This window comes from Trichomycterus rosablanca, chromosome 12 (assembly GCF_030014385.1).
Source record: "Trichomycterus rosablanca isolate fTriRos1 chromosome 12, fTriRos1.hap1, whole genome shotgun sequence".
Lineage (NCBI taxonomy): Eukaryota > Metazoa > Chordata > Actinopteri > Siluriformes > Trichomycteridae > Trichomycterus > Trichomycterus rosablanca.
Window position 1 is genome coordinate 22,752,247 of NC_085999.1, and position 14,938 is coordinate 22,767,184.

General features: G+C 38.0%; 1 protein-coding gene and 1 long non-coding RNA gene across 3 annotated transcripts; one reads left to right on the plus strand and one right to left on the minus strand.

Moving 5' to 3' along the window:
* Positions 1-924: 924 nt before the first annotated feature.
* On the minus strand, positions 925-7,883 carry LOC134324674 (uncharacterized). Its single transcript, XR_010014212.1, has 3 exons — positions 7,500-7,883; positions 4,496-4,606; positions 925-1,255 (listed from the first exon to the last, which is right to left on the minus strand). It is a non-coding gene; the product is annotated as an uncharacterized LOC134324674 (long non-coding RNA).
* Positions 2,519-14,915, plus strand: rab5b (RAB5B, member RAS oncogene family). 2 transcript variants are annotated; one of them, XM_063006597.1, is made up of 6 exons: positions 2,519-2,615; positions 4,332-4,618; positions 7,561-7,712; positions 7,862-7,984; positions 11,477-11,570; positions 12,830-14,915. In XM_063006597.1, the coding sequence occupies exons 2-6, from the start codon at positions 4,456-4,458 to the stop codon at positions 12,940-12,942; spliced, it is 645 nt and encodes a 214-aa protein (XP_062862667.1). In that variant the 5' UTR covers positions 2,519-2,615; positions 4,332-4,455; the 3' UTR covers positions 12,943-14,915. The 2 variants fall into 2 exon arrangements, with proteins under 2 accessions (XP_062862667.1, XP_062862668.1); XM_063006598.1 differs by lacking the exons at positions 2,519-2,615; positions 4,332-4,618 and adding an exon at positions 7,248-7,323.
* The last annotated feature ends 23 nt before the right edge of the window (positions 14,916-14,938 follow it).

Consider the following 14,938-nt stretch of genomic DNA (forward strand, 5'->3'; position numbering starts at 1 on the left):
CCTTCACTCTTCACTATATGTTCCACAATGACCCTTTGTACATCAACAGGGTTTAGATCATCTGTGCTTACCTTGTATTGTGATTTGGTAGCAGGTTTTGCTGTTGGAAACTGCTGACTGTAACTACTAACATGGGGTGATTGAGCTGTGTTCAGTATAGATGGTTCAGGACTTTGAGTAGCTAAAATGACCCCTTTTTCTTGGTCATCTTGCATTCTTGGTTGAAAGTTCTCTTCCTCATCTTCACAGCTCTTTTCATCTTTTGTTTCAGAAAGACTAAGGGATCGAGACATTTGAGACAGCTGTTCCTGTAACACAGCACTACAAGATTTCCCACTTCGCTTAGCAACATCTCTCAGCACATTTAAGTAACCCATTGTTGCGTCTGTACTTAGTAGACTGGAATACACACTAGGCAGTGCAGTAACATGGTAAATAATGGGTCATCAAAGGGGTCATCTTTGTTCTGATGGGTGAGAGGTAAAATAGACTGGATTGAGTCAATAGCTGAACCATAGCTGTATTCAATTATTGCATGGTTGTGTAAATCGGAGTCTGGGTCTGATATTGGAACTACTCTGCTAATTGATCCATAGGATTTTAAAACTTCCATTAACTCGTCATCTAATTCAGATTTTGTGAGGCCCTTAACTAAGAGAGAGTTAGGCACTTTAATGTTTTCTGACTGAATGACTTCCATGTTTTCTAAGTATAATGCTGTTAGCTACTTTTAAACGTTTGAGTACCCTGGTCTCAGTACACACTGATGCGAAAATGCACTTAATCAAGATTGTTAAACCACCTCCTGGCTGGCTCGCCAAATTTATGTAACAGGTATGATTCTAGATACTGCTACTCTACTAAGGACCAGATCTAGGTTCGGTGTAGAGGTGGCAATAATAACAGGTGACTGAGACCAAAGTTAAATGACAGGGAATATTTACGTTTAATTTAAGTAGCAACGTTAAATTCACAGCTTTGCAACTTGTAAGAAAATGAAAGGAGTAAAAAGACAAACAAAAAAAACATGTGTTTGAATTAGATTTCTTGTGTGTGTCAGTGTATTGTTTCAGTTCAATCCCAGTGGTATTGGGTAAATGTTACTTGTTAAGTCCTGGTGGAGTTTCAATCCTCTGCATGCAACTGACTCGTCTTTGGTTGGCTCGCCACTCCTTACTGGAGAAATCAAAATCATCGAAGTTCGTCGAAGCCACAGAAAGAGGCTCCACAATCCAAAAACCTGACCAAAGCTCTCCTATGACAACAACATGAAGAAATCAGGATGTAGGATCTCCTCGCATGTACGCGCTGATTCAAGGTTTAGTTCTAGCTGTATTATTTATACTTTTAAGGGCTACAATTCTGCATTGGCTCCGGTGTGCTTTCACACTGAGCGACCGTATCTGGAAAGATAAAGGAAAATGAAACCTGCAATGTTATGCATTACCAAGTGATCGGTAGGCGGGATTCAAACGTGATTGATTGGTACTCACGTTCTATGATGACATACACTATATTACAAATGTATTACTATTATTATTTTTCCAATTCTAGGAGCTTTTCTGTAATTATAATTCTTAACAAAGTAATATTTTAAATTTAATCTAAAATCAAGTTCATTTAAAATCATATTCACTCATTACATGGTACAGCTCGATATGTAAGACTGGTTTACATGTGGTAATTGCTCAGCAAGCACTAGAAGACTCACCTTACTGCTGGGTTTCTACTGATGGGAGCAAGTAATTAAAGTGAATCAAATTAAAGTTAAAAACACTCCTAATAAGTTGGCTGATACGATTGTACAATACATCAAAGAAACTAAAAAGGGATTTTTATTTATAGGTGAAAACTGTTTTTAATTTATTGTTATTATTGTTTAGGGCTTAACACTGAATGTGAAGGAATAAGATTATCTGACCATAAAGGCCCTTGTTAAAGAGCAGCTGTACATTTATTAAAGTTCAGTAACACAGCTGGATGGTTATTGACTCATTTGTCAAATATTTAAACCTCTACCCCATACACATTGCCATGGTGTCACCAACGACATGAAATAACCCAAACCCCCCCCCCCCCCTCCCCCTCCCCTTCCTTCCCCGAACCAGGCGTCCTCTTTTTGGTCAATATGGTCACCCTAACATAGATGGATGACTGAATAGATACTATTCCCCAACAAGATATTTCGGTGCTACAAATACCAAGGCATATTTATACATATTAACAGCATTTTGTAGCTTTTAGTTTTATCCACATGACACGTTTTATTGTCACACCGTTCTCTGTAATAGAAGATTTGAACGTAGCTGCAACATAATCATGCCAGTCAAACGTATCATGACAGATCAGTAAATGTAAAAGGTGCTTTATGAAATAAAACAATGTTTGCATTTTAAAGCAAACGTTTTTTTCACATTTACTTTAACTCTTACAAAATATCGAAATGTGCGGTGTAATACTAGCTAGGCGCTGCTTTAGCGACCTGTAATGCGCCTGCGCAACTGTTCAGGAAGTACCGGTAGCCTCATAACCAGCTGATAGTTCAACAACCTGGGCAGAGCTCGATCAGCTATAGTACCATCCGAATACCAGAGGAAAACACAGGGACTACACAGGTAATCATCTGAACACCTATATGTGTAAAACATTATAATGCTACATGTAAATCCGCGTCTGAATCATACACGTTAGTACGAGGGCCTGAATAGAGCGCAGGGCCTGTGCGTTTATCCGGAGAGACGCAATGCTTAATCTCGAGTCCATTCTGTTTATTTTTCTGGTAGAAGTCAGCATGTGTTATTTACACATCAGTAATGTAAAACTGATCATACATTTTACACTGTAAACACATCCTGTGATCCCAGATTTGGAAGTGCACGTCATAATGCAAATATTTATATGTATAAACATATAAATATGTATAAAAGAGTTGGGACATTGCAATAGATAGAAATTGCGATAAAAAGAAGAATCGGTGATTTATTGATTCTCTTATATCTTTGTCTGACAATCATACAAAGAAAATATTTCAATCGCATTTACTGATCAATCTAATTGTATTTTGTAAATAATTACACATTTTGTAAATATAAACACATTGTGTCTGCAACACTGCAAAACGTTGGGACAGAGGCATGTTTAACACTGTTTCATCACCTCTTCTGTTAATGAAACTTTTTGATGCTTTGGGAACTGAGGACACTAAGTGTTGCAGTTTTGCAAGTGAAATTGTTTCTTCATTCTTGCTTGATATGAGACCTCAGCTTATCAACAGTCCGTGGTCTGGTCAATACATTTTCAGTAGAATACGGATCTGGACTGCATGCAGGCCAGTCAAACTCTGTGTCGACAAATTCTGTCTACGAAGTAGCAAACGCAGAATGAGGTCTGGCATTGTCTTGCTAAAATAACCATGAATGTCCTCTGGAAAAGATGACACCTTGATTGAAGCATGTCTCCCCCACGTCAGTGGTACCATCACACATATGCAAGTCACTCATGTTGTGGGTACTAATGCACCTCCATACCATGACAGATGTTGGCTTTAGCATCTTTAGCTGATAACAGTCTGGATGGTTGTTTTCGTCTTTGGCATGGATATTTCTGTACAAAACAAGCCGAAATGTGTACTGACCACAGTATATGTTTCCATTGTCTTTCGGTCCATCTGCCTGGGCCCAGAGAACTCTGCATTACTGCATCAAATTGATGTATGGCTTTTTCTTTTATGTAATAGATTTTCAGGATACATTTTTGATGCAGCAGTGGACTGTGCATTTTTGCAAGTGTAACAACACTTTTCCAAAGTACTTTTCTACCCATGTGGCTATATTTAGCACAGTAGCATCACTGTTTCTTATGCAACATTGTCTGAGGATTAGACAGTCACACACTTTCAACAGTGTTTTTTGGTATTGCCCTAAAAAGGCTGAGATTTATTGGATTATCTGATTGCTTTTACACTATTATGCATGGTAGATGGTGAAAATTTGTTGCAAGCTTGTGTTGAAAAATGTTCTTTTTGAACAGATGGGCAATATAGAGCACACTGCATCCATTTCTTCTAGAAAAGATCTGGTGTACTGATTCGTCTGACCACAGTACATGTTTTGTAAGAACAGAGAACTTAACGCTGCTTGTGTATTTCATTATATGTCATTTTTATGATATAAACTAGCAATCATTTAAACCAGTTTAATTTTGAATTTGAAATGTAATACAAAATGAGTAACTGGCTATAACAGTTGTGTTTGAATTCTGCCATCTTTAGACACTCAGTAACTACTGACTTCTTCTTTCTCTCTCTATTTTAATGTTTTTTTTATTTTCAGATCTAGAAGCAAAATAAGGAAATAGTGTTACATCGATAAACATCATTCACCAGGTTTGCTGTGTTTATCAAGGCTGCCTAGGAGGATCCCACTCCACCCCACACCCCATCACCCTTTTTCCACCATGAGCACCCGTGGGAATGCCAGGACCAATGGAAACCTACCTCAGACTAAGATCTGCCAGTTCAAGTTGGTGCTGCTGGGAGACATGGCAGTGGGCAAGTCCAGCCTGGTCCTTCGCTTTGTCAAGGGTCAGTTTGATGAGTTCCAGGAAACTACAATTGGAGGTGAGGAGCTGAGTGGGTAAATTCTGCTAAAAATTTAAAACTGACAGGACAGAGGTTGAAAATGTCTAACAAATCTGACAAATACAGTAATTATAGTGAATATATATATATATATTTTTCATTTTAAGTCCTCATTAGAGGAGTTCGATTTCCAGTTGGAGCGGTCTGGGTCCTTTTCATGTAGCGTTTACATGTTCTCCCTGTGTCTGCATGGGCTTTCTTTAGGTGCTCTGTTTTCGTCCCACAGTCCAAAGACATGCAAGTTAGGTGAATTGAAGATACAAAATTTCCCATGACTGTGTTTGACATTGAACTTTAACTGGTGAATCGTGTGTAACCTAACTAGCTGTCCTGCCATAAATGTAACCAGTGTTAAACATAATGTTAAAACCTAATGAACAAACAAACAAGTAGTTTTATATGTGTTTTGTGTATTTTAACTTTGCTGGAAAAACTAAATACTGAATACATGAATGTTATGTCAAAAGTAAACACACAGACCGCTCAGGTGGTGCAGCGGTAAAACACACTAGCACACCAGAGCGGACATTTCGAACTCGTTGGTTTGAAACTCAGCTCTGCCAACTGCCGACCTCATAACTGATGCAATTACGGCCTGCATAGAGTCGAGGAATAATGCGTTGATCAGTGTGTGGCTCTCTGTACACAAGGCTGATCCGCATATGAACTCGCCTTGTGCAGAGTTGGCTACTTCACACATGTCGGAGGGGCTGTGTGCGAGCTCCTCAATCAGGAGTAGAGATCAACATCAGTAGAGAGGAAGCATAATTCAATTGGGTAATTGGATACAACTAGATTTGGGGAAAAAAGCAAAAAAAGTATACACACACTTATAAGAGGTTTTTAACAATTTCTGCAACTGGTGTTTTCTGTGTCTAAATGATTGGAACACAAAAACCTTCACAATTTTGAGGGTAATTATGGGCTTTTTTCAGAAGTCTAATAAAAATCAGCTTTGTCTAAAATACATCCAGCACACAGCATTTAGTGTGCTGAACAACAGTTTAGGTTTTTATGCTCTCATTTTGTTTGGCTGCTTTTATAGCCATCAATTACTTACAATTTAATTTGCAGAATTGATAGAATATGAATTTGTTTGGTTTCTAGTATGGCTTGATGCTATCTTTCAACCACCAATACTGTATAATAAAAAAAAGGGAAAACTGAAAGAACTCGATAGTTGCAAATATGACATCAGGTTTGCTGGATCCAAGGACATTGTGGCATTGTTAGAAATGAATAAACTATTAACTGGTTTGGAGTTACTTTGCTGTTTTGGTACAAGGACAGCTTACAAGTATGGAGGGATCAATTAATTTATTTTATTTGATAAAATTGTAAAAACCTGAATATAGACCGTTTCAAATGAATATTCATGAGTCCAGGAAGTGACGTAGATGTTCCTAAGACGCTTCCGCTTGGTGGTAAACAGCGCTCAGAACAATAGCGATTGAGTACAACTGCTTCAATTCCTTTGCGTTAGTTCAGGTGTGATTTATTGACAGTATGTCTAAATTAAAGTTAGGACCGTGTTGTTCGGTTGTCGGATGTTCCCTCAGACCGGGTACAAACTTGCTTTCAGAAATAAAGGTGAACATATTTCCAAAAGAACACACAGTGAAACGCTTGGATTGCTGCTATAAATAGAGACGGCTGGATACCCACCATCAACTCTTATAATAAATGTAATATACTGTATATTATTTCATAATAAATATTGTGAACAAATGTACTCAGTTGAACGCTGTTCTCATGGTGTCTTGTCCCTGACGTTTAGCTTACGTGTATTAAAATACGCAGGCGCTTAATATTTGTATTAATAGTACAGAATAAACATAAACCAACATAAGCCTTAAAAAGTTTACATTCCCCTTATAATACGGTGTAAAAGCCATAACTGTATAGGACTATATTTTGGGGAAATGTCACTATATGGAATTATATTAACAGCTTAATTAGCTTAGCTTCATTATTAAATGACATGTAAAGAAACATGGTTCTACTTTTGTAATACAAAAAGTAAATAAACTATTTATGAATACGTTGTGCTTACTGTAAAATATTTCATGTATTTCCAGTTAGGCTATAAAAAATAGTTTTAGCATTAGCTAATATGTTCTAATTCAGATGAGAAGTAATTCACTGTGGTTTGTCATATTTTTATCATATTATAATGGCTCTTAGCTCAACAGACACAAAAGGGGAGATGACACAATAATGATTTTAATAATTAATTGTATGCGTCCAAACTGCGGTGTGCTTTCACTGCCTCTGGTGTAAACACACTCCGTTTCAACAAGGTAGTGATACACGTCTGGGTATGTTACCTCAGGCAAACGTTTTAGGTCAGCGGAAAAACACTGACTTCTTAAATTCTCCTCAAAAGGGGCTGGTAAAGATACTTGATGATCTATCATTCATTTCTGCTTATATCGCGTTTGTTTCGGGTTCGGGAGACTCGCAAAGTACGAGCTCGTCATGTTGACAGCTGGATGGATGTTTAAAAATGGCGCTACCGGAAAGGCGAAAGGAACAGACATGCGCAGTAGCGTTGTTATTGTTTACCCTCATTGAAACGGTCTATAATCAAAATATAAAAAATATAACCTGAAAAATAGTCAATACCCGAAAGATGAGTAAATCAACAATCCTAATAAACAAACAAACTGCATGAATGTTGACAGGTCAACATTTTTGTTGAATGTATTTTAACATGCTATTAAATTATAGAAATGTAGTACATATCTACTTATTTATGAAAATATTGGCCTTTTTATACTGAGCAATCAAGTGTGCCAATAATAATGACCACAACTGTAGAGTAATAGTGCTGATACTGGTATTGATTTACAAATCTCACCTGTGCCTGCTTAGCATCAATATGATTTCTCCTTTCTCTTGTTTCTCGTCTCTTCTTCTAGCTGCCTTCTTGGCCCAGTCAGTTTGTCTGGATGACACTACAGTCAAGTTTGAGATTTGGGACACAGCTGGGCAGGAACGCTATCACAGCCTGGCACCCATGTACTATCGTGGAGCCCAGGCAGCCATTGTAGTATTTGACATAACGAAGCCGGTAGGTGTCAGTTACTAAGGTCTTAATTTCTTAATTATGTAAAATTAAAATGTATAACTACCTTTTTTTTTTTTTTTTTTTTTTTTTTTTTTTTACAAAATGCAATATGGCATCTATGTCCTTCATTGTCACCTCACTCCCTTCTCAAGGAAACATTTGAGCGAGCAAAGGCCTGGGTAAAGGAGCTTCAGAGGCAGGCTAGTCCAAATATAGTCATTGCACTAGCTGGAAACAAGGCTGACCTTTCAGACAAGAGACTGGTGGAATATGAGGTACTGATTTCAACTACTTTGCATTTTGATCAGTGCCACCCATGACATTTACTGCACTACAAGAGATTTATTAATAATTAATTAATTATTGTAAAGTGTTGACGACGATTACGGAAACAGAAACTTTTATGCTGTACGTGATAATAGTAGAAAGACACACCGGGCTCAGGTTGTTGCTATTGGATCTGATGCAGCATTATTTATTCCATATAGAATGGAATGCCTTTATTTTCAAATATACATGTTTAGAGAACAATAAAATGCTTTTTCCACATGTCCCTGGGAAAATTGGGGTCAGAGCACAGGGTCAGCCATTGTATGGTGCCCTGGAACCAATAGGGTTAAGGGCCTTGCTTAAGGGCCCAACAGTGCCTGCATGGCAGAGCCAGGATTCGAAGCTATAACTATGACTCTCTTAAGGTAGCTAAATGCCACACCATCTAATTAATAATATGGAAAGAATCCCACTATCCCTACCTATCTAGCGATACCACAGCTGAGGAAACAGGCTTGGCAGAATCAGTAGGAAAATACCCTGTTGAGCTTGACTCTAATCAGGTACTGATGAGAGACATGAGGGGTGTTGCCTTTTTCCAACTGTAAATGTCATCAGTGTTCAATAGACTTCAGGTCCATGATGGTCCAATATTTTTTTTCTCATCCATTCTTGGCTGCTTTTTCATGTGTTTTTCTGGTCAGTATCCTGCTTGAAGATCCATGAACAATGAATGAGTCGCAGCTTTCTGACAATGGGCTGTGAGTTTCGCTTCAAAATGCCTTGATAGTGTTCTGACGTAAGTTTTTACTTTATTGTGCCCTCAACAGATTTAAGGAAATCAGGCTTGAGGCAGCAATGCAGTCCCGAAACACCTTACTAAGCCTCCTCTGTATTTCTCAGTGGGCATTGTGTTCTTTACTTTAAAAGCCCTGTTTGTCTCTTGTAAATACAGAGATTGTGTCACCTGCCAAAAAGCTCTCATTTTGTTTTGTCTGTTTATGTCTGTTTAACTACTGACTGTAGCCAATCTGTTGCTTTGTAACTTTCAGAATCAAATAGGGACCCCCATAGTATCACTTTCAGCACTACAATGACACTTACAGTGTATCACAAAAGTGAGTACACCCCTCACATTTCTGCAGATATTTAAGTATATCTTTTCATGGGACAACACTGACAAAATGACACTTTGACACAATGAAAAGTAGTCTGTGTGCAGCTTATATAACAGTGTAAATTTATTCTTCCCTCAAAATAACTCAATATACAGCCATTAATGTCTAAACCACCGGCAACAAAAGTGAGTACACCCCTTAGTAAAAAGTCCTGAAGTGTCAATATTTTGTGTGGCCACCATTATTTCCCAGAACTGCCTTAACTCTCCTGGGCATGGAGTTTACCAGAGCTTCACAGGTTGCCACTGGAATGCTTTTCCACTCCTCCATGACGACATCACGGAGCTGGCAGATATTCGAGACTTTGCGCTCCTCCACCTTCCGCTTGAGGATGCCCCAAAGATGTTCTGTTGGGTTTAGGTCTGGAAACATGCTTGGCCAGTCCATCACCTTTACCCTCAGCCTCTTCAATAAAGCAGTGGTCGTCTTAGAGGTGTGTTTGGGGTCATTATCATGCTGGAACACTGCCCTGCGACCCAGTTTCCGGAGGGAGGGGATCATGCTCTGCTTCAGTATTTCACAGTACATATTGGAGTTCATGTGTCCCTCAATGAAATGTAACTCCCCAACACCTGCTGCACTCATGCAGCCCCAGACCATGGCATTCCCACCACCATGCTTGACTGTAGGCATGACACACTTATCTTTGTACTCCTCACCTGATTGCCGCCACTCATGCTTGAGACCATCTGAACCAAACAAATTAATCTTGGTCTCATCAGACCATAGGACATGGTTCCAGTAATCCATGTCCTTTGTTGACATGTCTTCAGCAAACTGTTTGCGGGCTTTCTTGTGTAGAGACTTCAGAAAAGGCTTCCTTCTGGGGTGACAGCAATGCAGACCAATTTGATGTAGTGTGCGGCGTATGGTCTGAGCACTGCCAGGCTGACCCCCCACCTTTTCAATCTCTGCAGCAATGCTGACAGCACTCCTGCGCCTATCTTTCAAAGACAGCAGTTGGATGTGACGCTGAGCACGTGCACTCAGCTTCTTTGGACGACCAACGCGAGGTCTGTTCTGAGTGGACCCTGCTCTTTTAAAACGCTGGATGATCTTGGCCACTGTGCTGCAGCTCAGTTTCAGGGTGTTGGCAATCTTCTTGTAGCCTTGGCCATCTTCATGTAGCGCAACAATTCGTCTTTTAAGATCCTCAGAGAGTTCTTTGCCATGAGGTGCCATGTTGGAACTTTCAGTGACCAGTATGAGAGAGTGTGAGAGCTGTACTACTAAATTGAACACACCTGCTCCCTATGCACACCTGAGACCTAGTAACACTAACAAATCACATGACATTTTGGAGGGAAAATGACAAGCAGTGCTCAATTTGGACATTTAGGGGTGTAGTCTCTTAGGGGTGTACTCACTTTTGTTGCCGGTGGTTTAGACATTAATGGCTGTATATTGAGTTATTTTGAGGGAAGAATAAATGTACACTGTTATATAAGCTGCACACAGACTACTTTTCATTGTGTCAAAGTGTCATTTTGTCAGTGTTGTCCCATGAAAAGATATACTTAAATATCTGCAGAAATGTGAGGGGTGTACTCACTTTTGTGATACACTGTACATGGTCCTGTAATAAAAAAAAGGGGTACACGGGTGACAAAGTGTACTCAGCAGCAGTTGGTCTACAGTCAGTAATTATATACCCACAAAGTTAATTTGTATGTTAGATGTAGCTAATAAAATAATTTATTAAGGTACATACCAAATAGGTTTGTTTGATTCTTAACACCTGCTGCTATGGCTGAATAATAGGTTCTGTCTACTAAAATGTTCTGCTGAAGACTAGAAGGGTGGCTTCATTAAAATATGTTAACAATGGATTAAATATGCATTTCATTGTGCTAGCTGAGTTGATGAAGTTCAGCTGCTTGAAGTTATTTGTGCTTTAATTGAAAGGATACTCAAGTAAATCTGACCTTTTGTATTATGGAATCAATGTTCAGTTTCACAAATATGCTTTTTTGCCTTTCAGTACTAAAAACAAAAATTCTGAAATTCACAGATTTTTCATAGATTTGACATTTTACTGTAATTAAGATCTCAATCTTTGAGAAAAATGCAATGTAGAATCAGTTTGACTAGACTTTTGTTGTTTGCTTTTTATTAGACTAGTACCAATTACTTTTTTGTTTTAGCTGAACTAAGATAGCGTATGTTCTTAGGAAAACATTGTATAACATTTAGAAGTGACTACCCTGGCACACCAATACACTACCATATATCTTGTGGCACTATAAGGCGTTGTTTCTAAGAGCATATGGCATGCTGTGGCAACATTATTTAAGCTCTACTTTTGTGATGCTATTACAGGAAGCTCAGACGTATGCTGAGGACACAGGCTTGCTTTTCATGGAGACTTCTGCAAAGACCGCTATGAATGTCAATGAGATATTCCTGGCTATTGGTAAGCCTACACTTAAACGTTTGCCTCTTTTCACACAAATACTGATTTTTTCACCAGTCACTGCAATGCAGAGCTGTACAGTAAGAAATCTGTAACACAGTTTTATGATTTTAACAGTGCTAAAGTGCATCAGTATCAGATCAGTTTTTTGATCTGTGAATTACGGATGTAGCAATGCACCACAAGACAGTTAAAAATCGATGCACATGTGCCATGATTCGAATCGGTTATTCATTTAAGGTGAATCGATATTTACTTTAAACAGCAGAGGGCAGTGGCGCTATTTCCTTTGCCTGGTTGACGGCACTTCACAAAGTTGCCAGGTAGGGGATTTTCCATCCAGATTTATTTATGTGAGGATACTTTCTTTATTTGTATTATTCATTTATTTATATAATGTTGGATTTGTTTTAAAATTTCATTTTTGTTTTTTACACAATAAGCATTATTTGGCATAGTTTGTACCTACCTCAGAAATAAAAGGGCATTTATTATTTAGATAAATAAAAGATAAGCACAAATACAGTATTTTTTTAAAGAGAAATTATAAAAGGAAACTTGTCGTCATTTGTCCTCAATTTCATTTCGTTTAAAAAAAAATAGGGGAAAAATCGTATCGTGAACCCAGTATCGTGAATTGTATCGCATTGTGGGTACTGTATCGTTACATTTCTACTGTGAATGTATAAGATGCCTGATACTGCATGGATCTTGTAAATAAAACTCTGAAATTGATATTGTATTGAATATGGTTGTCCGGTAATAGGTGCATTCCTGCTACAAGACAACAGCCAACTGAAAAACTGATGTGTGTCTGTCTGAAACCAAAGGAGGTTTTCTGTCCATAGAATTGTGTAATAAGAGGGTGAAGTGGTGACTGCCCTAGGTCTGAAGCTCACTAAGGCCCACCAGGACGCAATATGGCAATCAGTATTCACATTTGTTTTCTAAAGGTAGACAAAAGATGGGCCTTACAGAGAGTCAACAAGTAGTAACCATATTCTTAATACGTCATTGTATAGCACTGATGTCCTTTTATACCTCTAGACAACTAGCTAATAAAATATAAGCAAACTATCAACGATTTGTTTAAAAAAAAAAACTATGCACACTTATCATAATTTTAAGCAATGTGGATAAAATAATTAATATTAGGAAAACAACTGGAATGCACAGGTATCCACATTGCCCTGTTTCCAACATGTGTATGATTAAACCCATTATTATTATACCATTATTATTATGTTTATTATTTGCAGCAAAGAAGATGCCAAAGATGGATACACAAAATCCGACACATGCCGCCCGACACAGGGGAGTCAACCTACAGGACCCAGATGCCCAGTCCAGCCGGAGCTGCTGTGGAAACTAAAAAGCTGCCTACACACCATCAACATCAAAAAGGGAGACCACCCTTTCCCATTGTTCTGCCCTTCACCCATTCACCTCCAAGACTGACATGGAGAGAGAAAGAGTAAAAAAAAAAAGAAACAAAAACACCAAGAACTGAAAAATGAACAGAGAACAGTCTGCTTCAGTCAAGTGTTTGTACTCTAAGAAAAAAGGACTTTGTATATGGCACTTAATAATAGATGTGTTTTTAATTTCAGCATTTTTTCCCAATTGGTTTGTAAAGGAGATAGCAGAGCTGAGATTCCGGCTCTTCAGCACTGGGAGAAAATGCAGCCTTGATCTAAAAAAGGGATGGATTTGGTCTTGTTAGCCCCTGTCTGTTCCCAGGACATACTCTTTTGCTCTTTTTGTGTGATCTTCAGAAATGTATTGTGAAAAAGGCTGCTCTGCCTTGCCTGTTTTTGTTGTCACTTTTTGAAAATAACTAAACAACCCAGCATCTGTAATATGCTAGAATGAATAACAAATACATAATTTGGATCCATTTAAATTCTTCCTTAAGGACCTGTTTATACATTGCATTTAAAAGTGTCTTCAGTAATCGAATTATACCCAGATTTTACTTGACTGCTTAAGAAGCAGCTAAGACACATGATCTAATCACCCAAACCACAATCAGAGATGGTCGGAGACAATTTTTGACTGCAGTAACGTGTAAATAAAATGCATTTTCTGTATCAGCAGTCACAGGCCAAAACAAACCTGCTAAAGTGCTTACTGGCAGGTTAAAAGGGAAAAACAAAGTGCAACATGACAGACAAAACTTTCATAAGGAAATAAATTATATTATTTAAAATCAAATAGTCATTGTCGTAGCTGGTTATTTTAGGCTACAATAGAATAATACTATGCAGATGGAATGATTATATATTCATAATATTTGAAAGAAATTATCTACAATCTCCAAAATACAACCAGTTTTCAAAAGGTTGAAACAAAAAAGACATCGCTGATTTGCAAATCCTTTTTTATGTGTATTTAGCCGGCTTATAGCAGTGTTGAGATTCTTGAGTTAAAATAAATAATCTGCAACAGAGTTTATGAATCACTGCTTTCTGTATTAATGTCAGAATAAAAAATAAATAAATATAATTTATTATTGAAAATGTGAGAATAAACAAAGTTTTAACATTGGTCTGATCTATTAAATGAAATGGTCTTGAAATGGCAGTCTAGCCAAAATTAAGGGAAATAACCCCATCATTTAAAAAAAGGCTACAAATTTTAACTGAACAACTGATTTTCACTGCATGTGCTTACTAGTTTGTATTGTGAAGTAGGTGTATTTTGTTTACATACCTGTGCCCCCCTCTACCCCAAATCTCACTATCTAGTCTTTTCCACCCGCAGATCTTATCAAAGAGAGCCGGATCACAACACTTCTCCAATATGTGTTTAGTCAGCGGTACAGAGCCAGACTAGGCTTCATGTGACCCCATTTAATGAAATGTGTAAACAGGCATAAGGTGCTTAAACACACCCACAAATATTCAACAAAGGTAACAAATAAAAACAGAAGTGCCTATCCTAAGTGTTCTTCATTTTGGGTTTGTTGAAGATGCATTTAAGCTAGCAGACATGAAGTAGTTCAACCCACTGTTTAAAGGTCTTGAGCCTCAGCCCTGAGTCCTCAGTTCTGCTAGTTTTAGCTCTTGACATACCCAGAGCAAGTAAACTGTTAAACACAGCAAGGTCCTTTTGGTGTGTTGGAAGCTAGAACACCAAGACTGGCAGCAGAATTAAGACCGCTTACCTGAATAGCCCCTTTCTATTGTCTTGTTTAATAATTGCTGTTTTTGTCAATTTCTGTGGGAAGAAAATATGTATGAATTCTCTACTTTCTAGTTTATTTAAAATTTGTTTTATTCAGTAACGAAATTGGTTGCCTATGCAGTTTACATTCATGTAGGGAATAAAGATGCATCACATGTGGTGAAGTCATTTGTCATGTCTCT